At 42.7% G+C, this 22,144-nt stretch overlaps 1 protein-coding gene across 4 annotated transcripts in view; it reads left to right on the top strand.

Annotated features, from left to right (window-relative positions):
* Window positions 1-21,754, top strand: part of INTU (inturned planar cell polarity protein) — a 114,127-nt gene extending 92,373 nt beyond the window's left edge. For 2 of the 4 annotated variants that reach the window (XM_006131792.5, XM_089778005.1), the window contains exons 9-16: window positions 915-968; window positions 4,531-4,593; window positions 5,324-5,545; window positions 6,462-6,953; window positions 7,852-7,949; window positions 11,296-11,485; window positions 19,000-19,157; window positions 20,838-21,754. In XM_006131792.5, coding sequence (XP_006131854.3) covers window positions 915-968; window positions 4,531-4,593; window positions 5,324-5,545; window positions 6,462-6,953; window positions 7,852-7,949; window positions 11,296-11,485; window positions 19,000-19,157; window positions 20,838-20,949 — 1,389 coding nt within the window. In that variant the 3' untranslated portion in view covers window positions 20,950-21,754. The remainder of the gene's footprint in view (window positions 1-914; window positions 969-4,530; window positions 4,594-5,323; window positions 5,546-6,461; window positions 6,954-7,851; window positions 7,950-11,295; window positions 11,486-18,999; window positions 19,158-20,837) is intronic. The other 2 variants (XM_089778007.1, XM_089778006.1) reach the window with 2 other exon arrangements.
* The last annotated feature ends 390 nt before the right edge of the window (window positions 21,755-22,144 follow it).

Here is a 22,144-nt window from a genome sequence, read left to right as displayed (position 1 = left end):
GATTAGTTTTGATGAAATTAGGAGAGGGTTAAAATTAGATTCATATTTGAAAGTTAGTTTCAACTTTAATTAGTCTGGCAATCCCCCTTAATAGTAAAAATAACATCAGTTCTATGTGGAATAAATGCATAATTTAGTTATAAACTAAGGAAGAAGTTGAAAGACGGTATTATTTGTTGAATGCCAAAAGCATGGTTAAATTTCTATAAATCTGAAAAACTTACTATGTCACAGTAAGAGACAGCTTGTCTACAGAGCCCAAAAGGGATGCCAGGGCCTTAAAAAATTCTTTTCATGAAGTAAAAAATTTGCCATGAACCTGGCTAGTTGCTATTTTGTACTTTAACTTAAAGTATTTTCAGTACAACTTTTATTAATCAACAGCTCCTGAAGCTAAAGAAATATGCAAGCTTATTGCTGTTTGAGCAGAACAAAGGTAATGTTGTGAGAGAGCTTTAGAAATTTCCATAGAGACAAAAACTAAATCCAAAGTGAAAACGTTTTTTCTGATAACTCTGTTGGATACTAAAGCTTTGCCAGCTTTCAAGGGAACCTCCTGCCTTTAAGTTTTAGTCCATGAAGAAAGTAAGATTGACATCTCCTTTATATTAAACAGTGGGTTCACGAGACAGACAAAGCAGACTGATATTTTCCATCATTCCAAAAAGAGGGAAATATGCAGAAACTGGAAAAGATTTTTCTTTAATCTTTTAGAGAATTCAGATATTCTTGAAATTTAATATTATTATTACAAAAAGTATGTACAATTTTTTTTACCATTTGCCTCTAAATTAATAAATTATGACTCGCAAACTTTTGAGGCTAGCAGTACTAGGTCGTATGCAGTTCATGGTTATTGTAATTATCAGTATATTTGTTAGAAAAATATGTTATCTACCATTTCAATATTTCAGATGGAAATTGACACAGCACTGAGTGATTTGGAGGCTGCTGATTTTGCAGAGCTGGTAAGGAGCACGTTTTTACAGGGCAGACAATTTGTGCTGTCCACATTCAGTAGTTCGAAGAAATCTTGGATCAAAGCCCATCAGTTTTCGTAACCAAATAAGCAATCTATGTCACAGTGATGGCACAGTCATCCATATTTTTTCTTGATTTGGGGTAAAAGTTTAAAGAACTTTCCCTTTTTACACTTTATATCAATCTTATCCATATTGCGTGTCCTGAATTTCTCTCTGCAATTACATAAGTAACTACAGGGACATGGAATGGAAATTAGATTTGATATAATTGCAAGCTTGACTTATTCTTAGCTCAGCTTAAAAAACATAATTTGCTATAACATGTTTCTTTTCTTTTTCAGTTAATAATAAGTAAAAAAAGTCAAACTTTTCCTTTCAAGTGGTTATGGATAGTCCTTAAAATTACAGAATTAAAAACAGGACCCTCCTATCTTAAGAAAGCAACTAAAAGTCTCAGTATCAGAGTAGGTGAATGGCTAAGCAGTGCTGTTTAGGACATTGTTTTTACCACATTTTTGTAAACACCTAATGATGGAAACCTAATATTTGATAGAGAATGATGATATAAAATATCATTGACATAAAATTGTGTACTTGAGAGAGAGAGATAAAGAAGAGAATGTCAGTTTTCAAGAATTTTTATCTTGCGACAGACGTGAAAGAAGCAAGTCATTCAGACATCATTATTTGTATATTTCCTTTACTATATATCAAATGAATAGTTCTTGGGGTATGTCTACACAGCTGGGCTAAAGTCGAATTAAACTATGCAACTTCAGCTACACCAATTGCTTAAGTTGAAATAGCTTAACTCGGCTTTAGGCACTGCCAACACAGCAGAAAGTCAAAAGAAGAACACTCTTCCTTCAACTTCCCTTCCTCATAAAATGAGGTTTACAGGAGTCAGAATAAGAAGTGCTCGAGCTCAACAAAATAAAGGCTAGTAGTGTAGACGTGCATTGTTATTTTGAAATAACATCAGTTATTCTGAAATAACACTGCTGTGTAGACATTGTTTTAAGTTTCTCAGTTACAGACTAACACGGTTACCCCTCTGAAATGTTTTTACATATCAAATGGTGAGAAATAAATATGTTTACATTTATGAATTTTTTCTCCTCAGTGTGAAAGTCCCTCTTTAAAGTTTTGCTTCAGAAGAAACTTTTTTAAAAATGAATTTATAGATGGATCTGTTGTGCCCAAATATAAAAATATTATTGAATATGTATAATACTGAAAATGTTGGGGGGGTTTCCCTTTTTTTTTAAAACTAATCATAGAATCATAGAGCTGGAAAAGACCTCAGAAGGTCATCAAGTCCAGCACTCTGCTCTAGGCAGGACCAATCCCAACTAAATCAACCCAGCCAGGGCTTTGTCAAGCCATGACTTAAACAACTCTAGGGATGGAGACTCCACTGCTTCCCTAAGTAACCCATTCCAGTGCTTCACCACTCTCCTAGTGAAATAGATTTTCCTAATATCCAACCTGGATAACTCCCACCGCAACTTGAGACCATTGCTCCTTGTTCTGCCATCTGTCATCACTGAGAACAGCCTTTCTCCATCCTCTTTGGAATCTCCCTTCAGGAAGTTGAAGGCTGCTATGAAATCCCCCCTCTCTCTTCGCTTCTGCAGACTCAACAGACCCAGCTCCCTCAGCCTCTCCTCATAGGTCATATGCTAATAAACTGTCTGGAACTATAAATATGAGGCAGATGTATGTCTCACTTCTTATTAAACTTCTTTGTTTGTGTCTAATAGGAACCAATCCATTTGATCCCTAAATAAACTGAATGAATGATTATTGAACATTTATATTTATGAATACTGTTATTGAGCAGAGCTAACTGTATCCATTACAATAAAAATTAAAGCTGCTCAGCTGAGATCTATGTTATGATTGTGAGAGCATTTATTGATTAAATTAGAAGGTGAATGAATGAGTTAATGCTGGGTAACATATTTTAGGTACAGGCAGTCCCCGAGTTACACGGATCCGACTTATGTCGGATCCGCAGTTACAAACAGGGCTTTTCTCGCCCCGGAGGACGCAGGCGGCGGGACAGCCCAGACATGCCGCGGTCCCGCCACCCACGTCCTCCGGGGCGAGAAAAGCTGCTCCGCGTCTCCCTGGTTTGCTGGGGGGGGCCCAGGCAGACCAGGGAGATGAGGAACAAAGCCTCCGAGGACATGGGCAGCGGGACCGCCCAGACGCACCGCAGTCCCGCTGCCCGCCACCTCTGCGGCTTTGCTCCACATCTCCCTGGTCTGCTGGGGGAAGCTGCCTGCGTCCTCCGCAGCTTTGCTCCGCGTCTCCCTGGTCTGCTGCGGGGGGCCCCCCAGCAGACTAGGGAGACGCGGAGCAAAGCCGTGGAGGATACGGGCGGGACCGCGGCGCGTCTCGGCGGTCCTGCCGCCTGAGTTTCCCTGGTCTGCTGGTTCCCCCCCCCCCAGCAGACCAGGCTTTTCTCGCTGCCTGGGGTAGAGCAGCTGGGGCGCTGCCGGGTTGGTCCCGCAGCGCCGCTCCTCGGCGCTACTGGACCAACCCGGCAGCACCCCAGCTGCTCTGCCCCAGGCGTCCCCAAGTCAGCCGCTGCTGAAACTGACCATCGGCTGACTACAGGAAGCCCGAGGCAGAGTTGCTCTGCCCCGGGCTTCCTGGAATCAGCCGCTGATCAGTTTCAGCAGCGGCTGACTTGGGGACACCTGGGGTAGAGCTGCTGGGGTGCTGTCGGATTGGTCCCCGCAGTGCTGAGGTGCGGCGCTGCGGGGACCTACCCGGCAGCATCCCAGCTGCTCTGTCCCAGGCGTCCAGATTCAGCCGCTGTTGAAACTGATCAGCGGCTGATTCCAGGAAGCCCAGGGCAGAGCAACTCTGCCTCGGGCTTCCTGTAGTCAGCCGCTGGTCAGTTTCAGCATTGGCTGAATCTGGACGCCAGTTCCGACTTACATACAAATTCAACTTAAGAACAAACCTACAGTCCCTATCTTGTACGTAACCCGGGGACTGCCTGTATTGTGAAAAGGATCTTCATATAGCTGTCTTTCTAGATTTGTGATATGAGGTCCCTCTGGTGGCAAGAATGATAATACACCTGTTGTGACTTGTGAAACTTAGAGAACCCTATAAAAAAGCCACTTGCTTACAGTCTAGACAGCAGGGCTATTTTGGGATACTGGAAGTTATTTCAAAATTACCTCAAAATAAGCTACATAGTTTGTATAGTGCAAAATGTGTAGTTTATTTCAAGGTAAGGGTGATATGCAGTAAGATAGATTAGAACTGAGTAGAAAATGTATCTATAAATATGGCTCTAAAGTGACTTGAAAACCAACAATAAAGTCTAAATATTGTATTTTATTTAGCTGTTTGTTCTAACTTCACCTCTCTGATGCTCCGCTGTTAATAAATTAATATTTGAAAAAGGCTTTCTGAAAAATTGAAGTATTAAGTAACATTGCCGTTTATTGGACTTAGTTTCACTTGTCTTCACTCAGACATGTAACAGTCAGGAGTTGTAAATATACTCTATTTTTGTTTGCAGTCTGAAGATTACTATGATATGAGACGGTTGTATATGATTCTGGGCTCCTGTCTCTTCTATAAGGTGAGACTGTTTGAGTAAAGCATGGAATTTTGAAAAATATACCATGGGGCAATATAAGCTACACATGAACTGACACTTGCCTAAGCCACTCAACTTCTGTATGCCTCAATTTTGCATCTCTTCAAAATGGGAACAATAACTCACAGGTGTGCTGCTTGTTTGTTTTTGTTTTATCATAGCACCTAAAAACCTCAGTCATGAACTAGGGATGTAAACTCCCATTTAATTGGTTAAATGGTTAAACATAGTGCTAGCACTTCATTTAACCAATTAAAAGGAAGTAGGTGGGACTGGAGTGGCCTTCCCCTCACCTGGGTTAGACTAGAGTTGCCCTGCCACAGGCAAGAGTTGCTACTGTCCCCCACACAAGGGCGGCAGCTGCCACCATAGCTCCCCTCTGCTCCATGGGGGCTGCCACAGCTGCCTCTGCTGGAATCCACATGGACTGGGAGCCCGGCAGTGCTGGAGCATCCCTCTGCCTGCATCTTAGCCGCAGGCATGGGGCTGCTCCCACGTACCCGTTAACCATTTGACAAGTTATGCATTAACATCACTGTCATAGACCAGGATCCCATTTTGCTAAGTACTGTGCACATACAAGAAGATAGTCTTCACTGCCTCCTCAAAGAGCTTATGGTTTTACTGTGCAAAACTCTGAGATCTTTAGATAAAAGACACTCGTATTGTTGTTTTTATTGAATGTGCTTTCTTTTTTTGTGCTTTAATTAAGGGCTATTTGATTAGCAATCACTTACCAAAGGAGGATCTTATTGATATAGCTTTATATAGTCGGCATTATTGCCTGTTACCATTGGCAGCAGAACAGAGAATTGCTCAGTTAGTGATATGGCGAGAAGTATTTCCATATCATCACCTCCAACCAAGTGAAGCTTCGGGTGTTACAGGGTACAGAGAGCCTGAAGCAAGATACTTTTTACTAATAGTTGGCTTGGTAAGTTAAAATTTCCAGGGAAACCAATGATCTAACTGTCTTTTCTTCTGTTGTCTTTACATTGTTAAATGTAATTGCATATTTCTAGTACAGGTCAAACCGCTGTAATCTGGACTTCCCTAGTCTGGCAACATCCCTGGTCTGGCTGGCATCATTGGAATCACCCCGTAAAGCCAGGAGTATGCTGGATTAGGGAGTTGAGAGAACAGATCCCTGGATAGCAGCAGAGCACAGAGCCCCTGGTGACAGTGGGGCTGCTGGGCGGAGAGCCCCTGAAGGCAGTGGGGCTGCTGGATGGAGTGTCAAGCCCTGGGAGGCAACGGAAGCTGCTGGGGGAATGCAGAGCCTCCTTCTCGCCCTGCCACCTGTAGCAGCAGAGCTGTGGGGGGAAAGTGGAGCCCCTGCGTCCCCATGGGGAGAACAGAGACCCAGGCAGCAGTGGGGCAGCCAAGAGGAAAAGTGGAGTCCTTGGTGCATTTACCTCCCCAGGTCCAGCAAATTCCCTGGTCTGGGACCAGCCAGGTTCCAAGGGTGCCAGACCGGGGAGGTTCAATAAGCATACACTAATTTCATTATTTTAAAAATATCAATTACTGCATTTTCAGTGGAAATTATTTTTGAAATAACCGCAAATGATTATTTAAAAGTTTCTCATATGCACGGTAACTTAATTTTCATAACTTGTGATTAAATAAACATTCACTAGCTTGAGGATTGTAACAGGGAAAAAGACCATCAAAAGGTATGATTTTGACAAAAAATGGCTCCTGTAGGAGGATAAGGGACCTGTCTAGTGTTGTAATCTTTGTAATTTGCTAAGATACCATTTCAGGTTTGATAAGGAGTGCAATCTAGAATGGATTCTACAGTATGCAGTATTTTAAATCAAAGATTAATATTCTTGTCTGTTTTACAGAGACACTTTATGTTGTGTGTTTTGCTGGAAGCAGGGGGCTGCACTTCCAAAGCCATTGGGAATCCAGGACCAGACTGTATATATGTTGATCAGGTCAAAGCAACTATACTTCAGTTGGAAGGAATAGATTCCAGCATAGAGGAAAGATTAGAATCTCCCTCCATTCCCTGTCTGTCTTGTGCTGACTGGTTCCTTCCTCCAACACGTGACAAATTGGAAAGCTTTACAACCCCACCAATTCTCAGTAAACTGCAAAATACTTCCAAAACAGCAACCTCTCCAACAAGCAAGAGAACACTCTTCAGTGACTCCTCCTTAAGGACGCGTAAGCCCAGTCCCTCAAGGAGCAGTGGAGGATCTGACAATGGCAATGAAGGTCCTGAAGAAGGTGGAGGCCTTAACCCACTTGCTACAATAGATCAGGTCCAAAAACATGAACAAAAAGAATCCCAAGGTTTTGGTGGGTCTGAGGGGAATGGTAGCTTATTCAAGGTATTATTGTTATTACAGTGTGTTATTTATTAAACTGTTTAACTTTTAAAGGTAGGTATAGCTAAGGGAATGTTTAGAAATTAATCAGTATTATGGATGGTTGTCTCTATTCTTATGTAAATGTTTTAATGATAATACTGAAAAACACCAAATTATTAAGAAATGTATAGTAAGGGTATGGATTCTAGCTGCATTCTGTGACTATGGAGACAGTTAGGAAAAAAATAACAAAAACTGACACGTCACTAGGAATTATTTTTTCTGAATAGATGGAAACAGGATAATTTTTCATATATTTTATAAATTGTGGTTGATTATTTTGAAGCCAGTTTAGCACTGTGGTATATTTTTGGGGGGTTATATCATGTAACTGATGGTGCATAAGAAGTTTTCCTGTTTGCTTGAATTTTGTTAGCATATTTTCAGTTGTTAGTTAAAACTAGAACTAATATGATCATTGAGATTACTCATATGTTTAAAATTAGGCAGTGCTTAAGCACCTTGCTAAATTGGAGCCTGAAAGCCTAAAGACTCTTCTTGACATCAGTGCACTCTGAATTAAGATTACAACTAGTTTCTTTCTTCTGGATTATCATTGCTTCTAAATATTTGGCCTTCTGATAACTAAATTTGGCACCACTATGTTGGAAACTACAGAAGTAATTAGAGAATTTTTCCAAAGATTATACATGAATAAGCAATACTGACTGGGGAAACTTGCCATTCATTGAACAAATGCTACCAATCTATTTTAGCCTGAAATAGACATTACACTATAAAATAGATTCTAAAAATTGCTGAAACTATTTAATATTTTAAATAATTGATGTCAGTTGGATTTTGGTCTTGGATTTAGATATCCTTATTCTGTTAGTTTACTGTGTCATTTGTTTTTTAGGTCACTAAAAAGAAACATACCCTTCCAAATCCTTTTCATTTAGGAAACTTGAAAAAGAATCTTTCGGAAAAAGATATGGAACTTTATAATGCTATCAAGTAAGAAAATACTGGTTTTGTTAAATATTTTATTTTTTAAGCCACATTCACCATTTTTCTCCAAAAACATATGCAAATCATCAAAAGTTCTGTGTAAGGCTATGAGTTTGCAATAGATATTTTTATTAAAATTCAGGGCAGATCATGGGCAATGATGAAAAATTCACAGAAGCCATGACCTGTCCTGACTTTTACTAAAAACATCTTTGACAAAATGGGGAGGGAGGAGGGTCTCACCCATTGTGTGCAGCAGCAGGGAGTTAGGAGGGACTCCTGACCACAGGGCTAGGAGCTTCAGGGGATCAACTGTCACACTGCAGGGCTGGGAGTTATCTGTGATGACTGGGAATTGCAGGTCTCCCGCACTCACTGGGGCTGAGAGCTACAGAGTCCTCACTACCACCAGCAACTGGAGAGCTTAGGAGGATCCATTGCTGCATTACAGGGCTGGGAGCTTTGGAGTGGTTTGGCTGTAGTGGTTTGGCTGCTACAGGACCACAATTAGGGATGTAAAATCCAGGTTAATCAGTTATCAGTTAAACATTAGGTTGATCTAATGTAATGTGAGATCCGGGCTAAGGATGTTAAGTATCATGTAATTCACTAATTGAATAACTGATGCATTTTTTTCATCGACTATCGATTAGTCAATAGGGCGGCGCTGCTCCTTTGAAACACTTCCATGATGTTTCAAACCGGCAGTGCCTCACAGAGGCCCAGCTGAGCCTGGGCTCCACATGGTGCTACCACTTTGAAGTACCTCTCTCTCCCCTCCCCACCCCCCTTGCTGCCTCTATCTGATAGAGGCAGCAAAGGGGAAAAGCAACTAGTTGACTATCCTGTTGACTAGTCCTTAGCATCCCTAATCCAGCCTGTGGACCACTCCAGCCCCCACCAGTTACCGGTTAACCTTTCACATCCCTAGTCCTGATGTCTCTCAGAAAGTCATGGAATCTGTGACTTCCTGCTACCTCCATAACACACTTGCAGGGGTCCAGCAATTCAAAAAGGCATAGGTGGCACCCAACTCCCAGGGAGACAGTGTGCACCAGGAGCTTTTAAGCCAGCTTCTGACTGCACCCCACATTGCTACCTCTGTATGAAGGCAACAGTGCGGGGTTGCAGCCAGCTCCTCAGGAATGGGGCAGGAGCCTGCCTGTGTCCATGAACGGTAACCATTTTAACAGTTATACTTTTACATTGCTAGTGCTTAGAGAATTTGATCAAGTGTATTTAATAATTTAAATAGTGTGTGTATTCTTACTAATTAACAGTGTACTTCTAACTGAAACTCTGAGTCATACCAGCATAAATCAATGTAGCTCTATTCATGTTAGTGAATTTATTTCACTTTGTGATAACTGAATATCTGGCCTTCTGTCTGGAAATCCAGCCTCATCCTCCCAGTTTTCAAGGCGGGACAAGGGGGAAGCTTTTGTAATTTATTTTTCCATTGAAGCACATCTTGAAGATTATCTTGAGGAGTCAGAAGTTCTGACTAACTGAGGGACCACTGAATTTTTCCTTTCTAACCACTGTCTTGTCTCTTAACTCCTATTCTGTTAGTCTCCCATGCTACCTCAGGCTTAATATTACTACTATCAGTAGATTGTTTTCAAATGTTACCATCCTATCCACCCTTCTTCCTCACTCACTTTCACTTATTCTTAGCAAACCTCCTGTTTGCAGCATTCTATCGCTATATGTATTAAAGAAAACTTTTCCTGAGGGGTTAACAGAGTGACGCCATCAGATCACTCTGCATCCTGCAGCCCCTCCCCCCTCAGCCGCCCCACCTTGTTCCTGCTGCTAACCCAGCAGGGATTGGCAACTATGTCTCCTGAGCAGCAGCAGCACTGAAGGTAAGCTGCTGCTGCTGATGGTGCACTTGGGTGGGAGGGGAGGAGTAAAACTGCAGTGTCGTGGGGGCAGCAGAGAGGCCTGCTGCAGGAGGCGGGACTGAATTGGGGAACCCTCCATCCCCTGAGCTGGGGCTGGAGCTGGGGCTGGCTGTACCTCCAGCAGGAGCCACATAGCTGGCAGCTGCTGGAGTTTTAAATTGTGCTGTTCTGTGGGGAGCTGCATCGAGGCTCATGGCGGGAGGCAGGGGTGTTGAGAGAGAAATCCACATGGCAGCTGCTGTAGTTCTAAATTGCGAGCCTGCAGCCTGGGCCTTGTCTCCCCTCCTTCTCTCCCTCCCAGCAGCCAGAGAGGAGAGCATGGGGCCTGGGGAGAGCACAGGGCCTGGGTCTCGCCCTCCTTCCTCCTGGCGGCCAGGGGGGATGCCAGAGGTCAGCTTGAGTTGGAGCAGCAGGGAAGGGAGGACTGCGAGCCATGTGCCCTTTCCCCTTGTGGCCAGAGGGAGAGGGCCAGGTCAGTCTCAGACCAACTCACCATTGGCCGGAGAGTAAGAGCCGGGCCAGTCATGGCCTTGTCCCACCCCAAACACCCGGCAGCTGGGGGAGGAGAGCTAGGGCTGGCCTGTCTTCAAGGGGGGACTGGTGGCTGGGGGTGGAGAGCCAGGATTGGCCAGTTCTGCCATGCCTCAGACTGGCTCTCCCTGGTGGCTGGAGGGGTGGGAATCTGGGACTGTCTACCCCCAGAAAGAAGGGTTGGCAAGCGTAGCTAGCAGGGAGCTCTCCCCCTTAGCATTACTAAACAAAAGCACTGTAATAGCAAATGTACACGTTTTTATATAAATATTATCTTATATAAAAATATCACACTCCATTTCCTTTAAGAGGGCTGGATACATACTTTTAAATCACTGTTTTCAGTCAATAAACGATGACAAAAGTATGCTAGTCTGTCCTAATGATCTTCTTTACCAAAACTGAAACTTGTATATGAAAATAAAATGGGTGCTAACCCAGGGTATTGGTGGGGGAAATTCTTAATTGAAAATAATGGTAGAAGTGATGTTAGAAAATAACATTAGAAGTGCAATTGTCTTCAAGCTTATAAACACAGAACAAGATCAGTAGTTTGGTTTGAAGAACAGCTTTGTTCTTTATGAGCACAGAAGTGACTTAGTGACTAATATGTCACTCATATCTTTTCTATTTTGAATTAGCTGTTTATTTATGCTTTCTTTTTTGGTTTGGGTAATACTAATTGTTGAGAGTAGGGCAGTAACCCCCAGTTACCTCCATGATCTCTGGGTTTTTTTAAATAATGTTAAGAATTTTAATTAGAAGGAAATGTATCTTGTGTAGAAATAGGAAAATCCTGACAATGTTTGTTTCTATTCTTATACCATGTTACCACCACAGACAGCAATCCAGTGTAAGAATATGATGTTAAGATGAGTTTTCATTCAGAATAATTTATTCTCTCATTTTTGAAGGTTGACGTCGGGTCCTGAGAACACCCTCTTCCACTATATTTCTTTAGAAACAATGCAAGGAATCTTTATTACTCCAGTGCATAAAGAAGTACAACAGCTCAGTGGCTCGATCCACCCTCAGCTAATCAAGAATTTTCATCGTTGCTGTCTTTCAATTCGTTCTGTTTTCCAGCAGACCATGATGAAAGAAGTAAGAAACTTTGTCTTCCTAATGCAATAGTTTTTTGTACTTAAATATCCTACTTAATATTTTCAAGACTATTTTCACATCACCATTTAAGTAGTCCATTCTAGAACATTCTTTGTGTGTGTTTTATTTACCATGTGTTTTACTTATATGGGCAGATTGCCTCTGGGACAGATATTCCAACCAAACATGTGTTGGAAGACAGTGCTCTGAAAATCAGATTGCTCTGTGATGTTATGACTTCCATACTGCCCATAATTAGCAAAGTGCTTCACGCTAGGCTACTGGAAGAGCATGATAAGAAAGGAACTAAAATCATTTACCCTCTCCTGACTTCAACAAAAACGGATTTTTGTTGTTGTTGTGAATGTAGTACTTTTGAAGGATGCTAGCATGACAACTTTTCTATTCCTTCATACAAAGAATATAGCATGTGCAGAGACTGTTTAAGCTTCCCTTACTGCCCTGCCATTGTTTTTCAGCCCTGAGCTAAAGATAATATCTCTGAAAGTAAGAGGGTAGTTCATTTGCAGTCTCTGACTTTCCTGCTAAAACTGCCAAGAAGTTGGCCAGACACTGGTGTTTGTAATGACGGGAGTTTTAATGTGGACACCTGTCTAGTAAAAACATATTCCCACTACCAATTCCTTACATGTTATTCATGTTCATGTAATCTCTTCTGGGTGTGAGACAGGTACATGAGGAGCTCACACTTCCAATTTCTTGCAAGCAGCATTTATAATTACATCTAATAAGACTTTTCCCTTAACAAGACTTCCTATTAACACACTCGTAGAGATTTATACAGTATATCATTGCACCGTCATTAATTATATTGTGTGCATATGGATCTTGTCCAGTTGAGACAGTCTCTCTGCCATGGTGAAATCAGGGCACTTGTGGTTATCTGAGTCAGTTAAAGCTTTATCAGGGTGAACTCTGGTGCTAAGGTATTTTATAGCAAGGGCTTCTTGTTTTTGAAAATCAAATGAGGTCTTAAGTCACCAAAATTTGTATTATGTGACTATCTGAATAAGCTGCAAAACATTCCTGTTCTCCCAAGTTTTTTTTTGTTTCTGGTTGGAAGTTTTGATGGAGAATCATGGAGGAGATCATTGTTCTGGCAGTTATTTGAGGATGTTAAGTTTTAAGAATTTCTGGGTATATTTAGTATTTGATCATAAATTTGTTTGAATTCTTATGTAATTCATGTACATGCGAGATAATAGTACAAGTTGGAAACTCTCTAAACTGGTGGTATGTCTGCACTACAGTTTTTTCTGGTGTCACTGCTTCTGCCTACCACCCTCCTGCCCTCTCTGCTATGCCTGTTCCCTTTTCCCCCAAGTGATGCCCATGCCCCTGCCCCCTCCCCCTGCTCCAGCCCCCCCTCCTACCCACCTCGCTGTGATCCCAGGATCCACCCAACCCCAAGTCTGATGAGGTCCCTACACCTGAGGAGGCACATCCAGTCAACCCTGATGCCACTCGGAACCCCCCTCCCCCTCCAGGTTAGGAGCCCTCTTCCCCCTCCCCTTTTTTTAAAAAGACAAATACAAAGTTCATTGTGTTCAAAACCAAACAGGTGTGTTTATTGAGAGGACAGGGAAGGGGCAAAGAGAGGAATTGGTGAGAAAGGGATATGTAGCAAGCCAGAGGCCCTTAGTGGGGAGGCCCTGGGGAGAGTTCCTGGGGTTCTTGAGAGAAACTCTCCCTCAGGGCCTCCTGAATGTACACCCCAGCCTCAAGGGCCTGTTGGATGGCAGCTGTCTGCAGCTGCTCAAAGGGTCTCGCCTCGCAGCCGGCCTCTGCTCCGCACCCTGAGAGGAAGGCCTCCCTTTTCCTCTCCACTACATGCCGTGAGCACCTCGTCCAGGCAGGACAGGAGGCACCTGAACCACACCTTGAGGCGGCCAAAGGCACACTCCACCTGGATCCTGGTCTGGTTCAGGTGGGCATTAAATTGGTCCCTGCTGGGGTCCAGGTTGCCAGTATAAGGCTTCATTAGCCACGGCATCAGGGGGTAGGCTGCATTCCCCACAATGCACAGTGATATCTGCACGACCCCAACCGCAAAGTCCCAGTGAGGGAAGAATGTGGCTGCCTCCAGCTTCCTGTAAAGGCTGGAGTTTCGAAAAATCCGGGCAACATGTGCCCTGCCCGACCACCTGACAGAAATGTCCGTGACCTGTCCACAGTGGCCAACCAGGGCCTACAGCATCATAGAAAAGTAGCCCTAGCGGTTGATTTACTGGGCCGCTCTATGCTGATGTGCGCAGATTGGAATGTGATCCCATCTATGGCTCCCCCACTGTTTGGGAACCCCAGTGCAGCAAATCCAGCCATGATCGAGTCCAGGTCTCCCAGGTGGATTGGGTCCAGGTCTCCCAGGAAACAAACAAAACAGATAATGAGAGCGGGAGTGTCTCAGCCCTTGGGAAGTGCCCACCCCCCTTCCGTACCCTGTGCCCTTCAAACACCCCAGGAGCCACCCCCTATGAGGCCACCCTCCAGCAGCAGGGCTCTGTGAGGGCGGGATGGGACAACCCCCCATGGACATGGCTTCCGCCCTATCCCCACTCCACCCCCCAGAACTTCCAATCCGCCTTTCCCAAGGGTACCCCTTTTCCAGGATACCCCCTCAGCCCCCAAGAGTGCCTTACCTGACGGTGGACTTCCCCACAACGAACTGGTTGCCCACCGTCTGGTATGGTGAGCTTCCAGACAGCAATTGCAACCCACTTCTCCAGGGGATGGCAGGCCACAGGTGGGTATCGCGTCGTCAGAGGGTGGGGCAAGCCAAACACGCATCTCCAAAAAGGTGGCCTTTCACATGTGGAAGTTTTGGAGCCACTTCTGGTCTTCCCACCACTCCATAACCAGCCAGTCCCACCAGTCAGAACTGCTGTCAATCCTCCAGAAACGCCTCTCCACTGAGGGTTGCGGTGGCAAGGGTGTTGCTCCCACACCCAGGGAGAGGGTCCCAAGAATGACCTTGGGCTCGAGCTTGGTCAAGACCAGGAAGGCAGCTGGCACAAAGGGATTCAGAAACTGCAGCTTGGCCATGTGGGGCCATCGCATGCCCAGGGGCAGCTCCGGCTCCATGATACAAAGACAAAAACTGTGGCGTCCAAAAAAGCTGGGCAACCGCACCAGGAACTGCAAGAGCTTTGCTGTCCCTCGAAGAGGTAGCAAGCAGACAGCAGAAGCAGAGGAACAGCTGTCCAGGGGGGTTCTTTTAAGTGTGTGTCTGTGCTAGGCTCCGACACCAGCACTCGGAAGCAACTGGTGACCCAAAGCCCTGTCTGAAGTGGTACCAGGTGGCCTTTTATTCAAGATAGCATCCAATCTGTCTGGACGCTGTCTTTCAAAAAAGCAGATCGATGTGCTTTGGCAGTGTGGACGCGCTCTTCTGGAAGAAGTTTTTCGGAAGATCTCGTCTGGAAAAGTTTCTCCCGAAAGAAGCCTGAAGTCTAGATATAGCCTGGGACTCTCTGGTCAGGCAACATCCAGTGGCAGGGCAGCGGGCTGCCCTCAGTGAACTGCTAGTGGGGCTGTCCAGCATACGTCAGTGGGGCTGTCCAGCGTGGTCAGCAAGCCAGCAGGTCTGACAGCAGGTGGGGAGCCAGTGGTGGTCTGGGCCAGGACTGGGTGGGGGGAGCAGTGGCAGGGAGGCTAGAAATGACCTTCCCTGCTCTAGCAAAAATCTTCATCCAGGACTGGTCAGGTCCTGAGGGTGCCAGTGCAGGGAAGTCCAACCAGTTGATGCAAAAAACTTAACTAAATAAATGAATATTACATGTATCTTGAGAGACTTGGGTAATAAATAGATCCACCAATGTATGTCCAATACAATCTTTTTTTCTACAGTCCTGGCTTGTTTTTAGCAACTGCCAGTTGTTACTGACTTGAACCAAATTAAAATATAGCTGATAATCCATGACTAATTCAATTGAACTCTCCAGCTCCTTTGCGGGCAAAAGCTTTACATTTTGACATAAATATACACAGATGTTGTGTAGCAATTTTCAAGGTCTTAGAAGAAACAGACAGAACAGTTAGTGAGTGAGAAGCAATCCCAAGCTATTGAACAGGTGGCATTCCCTACACTTTCCTGCCTGTGGACAAATTATGAGGAATGGAAAGAACTGGTATAGACTGAATAAATACAGTTTGGAAACAGCAGTGTAATCTTCCTTCAACGTTGTTTGTAGTTTGGAGGTGTGAGCTGTGAGGCATGTTCACCTAAGAGGGCATTTCAGATTGGACTGTTACTGCAGGGATAAGTCTGTTAGTTTCTTAATACTTAGAAAAAGACCTGAATAGTGGGATTTTTTTCATCAACTGTACATAAATTGAGGCTTTGCTGATTGGAATTTTGGCCGCAAATTAGTTTATACCTTTAGCACTTCTTTAGGCTGGTACAGAAATACAAAAGCAAGCAGAAAACATAGATCAAAAAAGGGAGAATGTTGGTTTTGTATACAAACAGTTAAAATAACACAAGTTCAGAAACCTTTTCTTTAAGTTCACATTACCTTTAGTCACAACTAACAGGTGCATAGGGTTTCCAATTTTTAGTTCGCAATAAAAGTAACTGGATAAGGAAATCCCTGGCATACACATACACACACACAGACATTTCCAGGTGTAACTAATAACAATTGGATACACATGTCTGAAAGTGAAAACATCTGTTATGGACATGGCCACAGCAACATCAGCATGTACCCTTCCTGCCTGTTTCAGCCATATGTCATTATAGTGGACGCCAGCTGAGCTCACAATGGTCTGAAGGTCAAAAAGAACTGATGAATATGCTCTGGAGAACAAAGGTTTTCTTGTTGTTGAGAGTCAAGCACACATGTGTAAACCAGTTTTATAAAATTTTAGGACTGGATAACTAGTCTATTCCTGAGAGAAAATTTACAGACTGCATTTGGTCCAACAACACATGCTATACCTGTCTGCTTAGCATTCAAAAGCTATGGATCAAGAAGACAAGTTTGGACTATTTAGTTCATTCACAATGCATGATAAATAGATAACTAAGATACACAGAAATACGTAATCACATTCCAGCACTTTTAGATCTGTGAAACATTGCTGGGCTTTGGAATTTTAGAGATGTGCACAATATTGAACCAAAATAATTGCAAGAAAATTGATTAATATATTTTAATTATATAAAATTTAATATATGTATATTTATATATATATATATAAATATATACACACACACACATATATAAACCATTTTCTAAATACTGAAAAAAATCACTATTTACTGTATTTAAATGTATGCAAAAATTCAAAATGGAGAAAAATAAACACTGAAAACCAGAAACTGTAACTGTACCTTTGGTGACAGGCAATTTAGATTCTGATAAAATGTAAAAAACAACGAATGGTCCTGCAGCACTCTAAAGACTAACAAAAAAAGTACACAGTGTCATGATACCATCTCAATTTTTAGTCTCTAAGGTGTTGTAGGACCATTCGTTGTTTTTAAAGTGTTTTCAGTAACAGACTAACATGGCTACCCCTCCGAGACTTTTAGATTCTGATACTTTTCTTCAGCATCTGAAATGTGTGTTCTTGTACAGGATCTCTTGGGCACAACATGGAACTAGGAAACCATTGTGCTCCCTTAACTCTCCAGCCTGGGTTGTCTAACACCCAGCTAAATTGAATGAATACTCTTTGAGAAGCTCATGAATCATACAGAGATAAGTACCAGTCAGTACAAGAAATGTACCAACTTACACTGCTCAAGACTGCCTTTAGCAGTGCAAGTTCATTACCTAGTTTCACTCTCCAATAAAAAGGTAATTTTAATGGATGTGCAACTGCCTTGTTAACTTCAGCAGAGATTCCCCAAACATTTCAACTAAAAACACACCGGTTTAGGTAAATATAAAACAGATTTCTTATCTACAGAAAGATAGATTTTAAGTGATTAAAAGTAGCAGGCAGAGAGCTCAAAATTGGTTACCTAAGAAGTAAAAATAGAAACACAGACTAACTTCTAACTTTAATAGACTTAGGACAAGACTATCCTACAGTGGTGCAGTGGTGCCAATGCAGCTGTGCTGCTGTTGCACGTCTGGGAGAGTGCTCTTCTATGCCAATGGGAGAGTGCTCTTCTGTCGACATAATTATTCCATCTTGGTGAGATGTGGAAACATGAACATAGTGTGAATGTCTTCCATTCCTGTTGGCAAACTTGCACTTCTACAGCCTGGTGGAAAGTCCTGTCAACTATTTCTGCCTAAGACAAACAGTAGTTCCTCAGGTCTTTCTCTGATATTTTTCTTTCCAAGGAGGCCTCTTTTCCTCTCCGTTCAATCTGGCAGCGGCTCTGGGATAGAAAGGTCTTTGGCAAGATTTCAGGGGACCTGGGGAATTCTCCCAGATTGGCACTTATTCTATACTACTTGGTTGTTGAAACAGGATGCAGTTCCAAGGGGCATGCACTTCTATTTCTCCTCGTGTCATCAAACGTTTAAGATCTAGAGATTGTCTAGTCAAGACTCTACAACAGTAAGGGTTTACTCACCAGATACCCATGCACCTCTTGAGTACTGCAGCTCAGAACATCTTACAGTGAGATCTGCCATGCAGCAACTTGATCTTCAGTCACTTCTTTACTAAGCATTATTATTACTTATTTAAAAAAAAAAACCCTCCCGGTACCTTCTGTAGGAGTAAAATTAGGCCATGGTAAGCACTTTTGAAACTCTAATCCTGTATGTTTTATCCCCACTGGGTATGTTTTGTGAGAAGGAAGCCATCAATACTGGACTACCAGAACCAAGGGTATTTTCTGTCAGGAGAAAGAAAATTAGTTTCCATGCATATAATTTTATCTTCTCCGTGTAGCTGCAAGCTGTTCAATGGAAAAAACACCATGCACTTCTACAAAGGATTTTTTATCCTTAACTGACTTGGTAAAGCACAGGAATAATCTATTTTGTTGGGATGTTCAGAACGAGTGAGAGGAAGTGCTTTTGGCTAAGTATTTCAATTGTTTATTTAAAAAAGAAACTCCTGTATAAGTAAGCTCATTCAAATGTCACTTTCCAGTGCAATGTTTAGTTTTGTCACATTTTTGTTGTTTTTGTTGCTTCTCCTTAGCTATGGCGGAATGCCAAGCTTCTCAGTATGGCTTTATTATCTCATATGCACTAGCAGCGAGATTGAAGATTGTAGAGGAAAAATAATCACAAAAGAGAGCTTGTATCTCCCTCCAATATGTGGAAAGTCTGAAAGACCATCACTATCAAACTAACAGAACTGTGTGTAGCCACTTGAAGAAAATAAAATTACACATTAGAAAATTAATTTTATTTTCCAAATCTTACTTTACACATATAGTAATTATGATACCGAGATCCTCCCACACAGATCCCCTGCTCCTCCCAAATGAATCACACTGCAGTTCTCTTTATGCAAATTCCTGTTTATGCAGAAAAAATATTTCACACTATATTGATATTTAATTTTCTATTTTATAGAAAAAGAAAAATACAGACAGTGAGAGCGATTCAGATTCCAGAAAAGCAAGTTCTGACCTCAGTGTAGTGAGAGAACATGGTGTTTTGTTTGAGTGTTCCCCTGATAACTGGACTGATCAAAAAAAACCACCACCAACTATGACTTACTGGGTTGTAGGGTAAGTAGAAAGAAACGTACTCAGATTTAAATTCAGATGACTCTCTATCTTAGGCTACGTCTAGACTACACTTATCTATCAGAAAAAGGTACAAAAATTTTTGAAGAGGCTTTTCCGAAATTTGGCCTGTCTACACTGAGTCAAATTTCAGAAAATCCTTCTCTTTCGGAAGAGCCCTTCTTCCTCGTGGAAGAAGGAAGACAGGGCTTCCGAAAGAGCGCATCTGGTCTTTCGCAAAAAAAAGCAGAAGAGCAGACACATTCCCTGGACATTGCGGAGTTTTTGGTATCCTGGAAAAACCCTATAGTCTAGACATAGCCTTAGAATTTTCTGTAATAGCCATCACCATTGTAGCTATATGCTGATATTCTGATATCTTGCCCTAATATCTTGTGTTTTCTTTGTTGTACTCCTTACCCCTCAGACCTTTGTCTGCATTGTCCCCATTTTGCAAGTGAATAATACCTGTGCTGCTACTCCAATATACAGCTCTTACTAAGTGGTATAGGGTAAATGCACAAAATCCACAGGGTATTGTTTAAAAATGTTGCTGGCCCTGTTAGGAAAAGCTTCAATTTTCCAGTCTCAGTATGTTCAACTAACGTGTGGCATTAAGTGCAACACAGTACACCTCATAAAGAAAGCTACTGCGCTCACATACTGATAACTTCATGGTTTGGTTCCCACTTTGTAGGTTACCAGAGAGCTGATATGTAAGAATGTACCTGTAGGAAGAGAAACAATACAGGTTGAACCTCTCTGGTCTGGGACTCCCGGATCCGACAACATCCCTGGTCCAGTAGGACCACGGATGTTGCTGGACCAGTGAGCCCCTGTACTAGATAGTACCAGCGTCATGAAGCCTGGGGGTTGAAGTTGGCCAGGAAGCTAGGAGCCTAGTAGATCTCAGGGTCAAAGGAACCTGGAGCTGGCTGTGGAGCCCATTGGTGGCTCTGGGGCTCACCATGAAGCTGTGTGCCAGGGCTGGCTGTGGAGCCTAGCAGCACCCCAGAGCAGCTGAGCCCAGTGTCTTGGGACTGGCCATGGAGCCACATGCCAGAGGTGGCTATAGAGCCCAGCAGTAGCTGCAGCGCTGTGGAGCCCAGCAGCAGCCCTGGTGCAGCTGAGCCTGGTGATGGTGGTATCCAGGGGCTATGAAGCCTTGTGGTGGCTCCAAGGCAGCTGCACCAGGCAGCAGCATCAGCCCCAGGACAGCAGAGCCCAGCGGTGGGCCCCAGGCAGCCAAGCCCAGCATCACAGGGCTGGCTACTGAGCCTGGTGGAAGCAACAAAAGCCCCAGAGCAGTGGAGCTCGGCAGCATCAGTGGCAGCCCCAGGGCTGGCAGCACCCCTGGGGCAGGAGATCTAGTGTCCCAGAGGCAGGAAAGCGGGCAGCAAAGCCAGAGGGTCATGAGGAGAGCCCATCTGGGTCTGCTGACGGACCCAAAGGGTCCAGAGTCCATCAGCAGAGGGGCCAGTGTCTTGAAGAAAACTGAGCAATGGTGAAATTAATATAAAAAAGTGGGGGGAGAACTAAGATTTCCAGGAGAACTGTGGAAATCTACTATTAACCTTGGTTTACAATTACTTTCAACTTGCTGTTGAAGCCTTATAAAACACAAATAGAATTTCTAGAACAGTGAACACTTACCTCTGACACTGAACTTTTGTTTTTTTCTAGGAGACTCTTCCTTCATCCAAAACCTCAGGAGTTTTACGTCTGTTTTCATGATTCAGTCACAGAAGTTGCTGTTGAACTGGCTTTTAAACTATCCTTTGGCTTAGCTACATAAACGTGCTTCCTGATTAAGCAGAAGTCCTGAACAGTGTTGGAATCCATCCAAAGCACTTAAATATAAACAGAAATTCAGTAAATCATGATGCCCTTCTGAGTGTTCTTTTGAAGTGCTTTAAAAAAATAAATCTGCCTTGTGGACTAGTTCTGTTAAACACTGAAGTAACATGTTAATGCTGACTTACTACATTATCAGCTATCTCTGGGAGATGATGTTTCACGAGAAGCAAAACATTAATTTTAGATATAGTCAAATAGATCATGATGAATAAAAAGATGGAATTATTTATCCAAAGTGTAGCTTTGCTACATAAAACATTAGCATAACATTTACATTCCAGTATTTTCCAATTTTTAATATCAAGTGCAAGACATACTGTCTGGATATTTGGTAATCAGCAATGGAAAAAATATAACATACCCTGGTAACATGAAGATCTGAGGGTATGAACAATTGCTGGATGGTTTTACTACAGGTCTGTTAATAAAAATGAAAGGAGAATTTACAGCATCTGGATTAGAGGCTACAAAACACTCAATTAGCAGATTATCTTTTTTTTTATCCATTGTGATCCTTCATACAGCCAAGAGCTATAATAATGTTGACATTTTAATAGATTTTGTGAATTGCATTGTAAATAACAAAGTACAACATTTGTTAAGGAGACATTATCTTTAAGAAAGTACAATAGGTACGAAAGGGTATAAAAAAACTTTGGTAGCTTTGTTTCTGAAAGCGATGCACAAATATAAATATTTGTATATGATGTTGATGCTTTTATAATAAAGAAATTTGTATACTGCGCCTTCTGTATTTTTTGTACACACTCATCCATTTTCAGGTTTGTCACATTAGGCAGTATTAGTTTGGTTAGCCTGGTTATGGTTAACAATAGGATATTTTTTCACATACTTATTGCCTCGTATGAACTTTTTTATGGACTAGACAAGTGGAATCAAAACTCTTCCAAAATGAAGATGTCTTCCACAAAAGCCTTCTACAAAAACCAAACTGTTGGAAGTTTTGTAATCCACAGACCTTTCAACAGCTTTCTTAAAAGCTGGCTTTATTTAGAATGTACATTTTTAGTCCCCCTTTCTCTTGCTTTTTTTCCAGCCCTAACACTTGGTGCTGGCTCTTGGAGTGCAGCTCATCGCATTCCATGTTGGCAGTCAAATTTTTCTTTTCTGAT

The sequence above is a fragment of the Pelodiscus sinensis genome, chromosome 4 (assembly GCF_052426305.1).
Source record: "Pelodiscus sinensis isolate ZL-2025 chromosome 4, ASM5242630v1, whole genome shotgun sequence".
Classification (NCBI taxonomy): domain Eukaryota; kingdom Metazoa; phylum Chordata; order Testudines; family Trionychidae; genus Pelodiscus; species Pelodiscus sinensis.
This window is presented reverse-complemented; position numbering and strand designations above follow the sequence as displayed.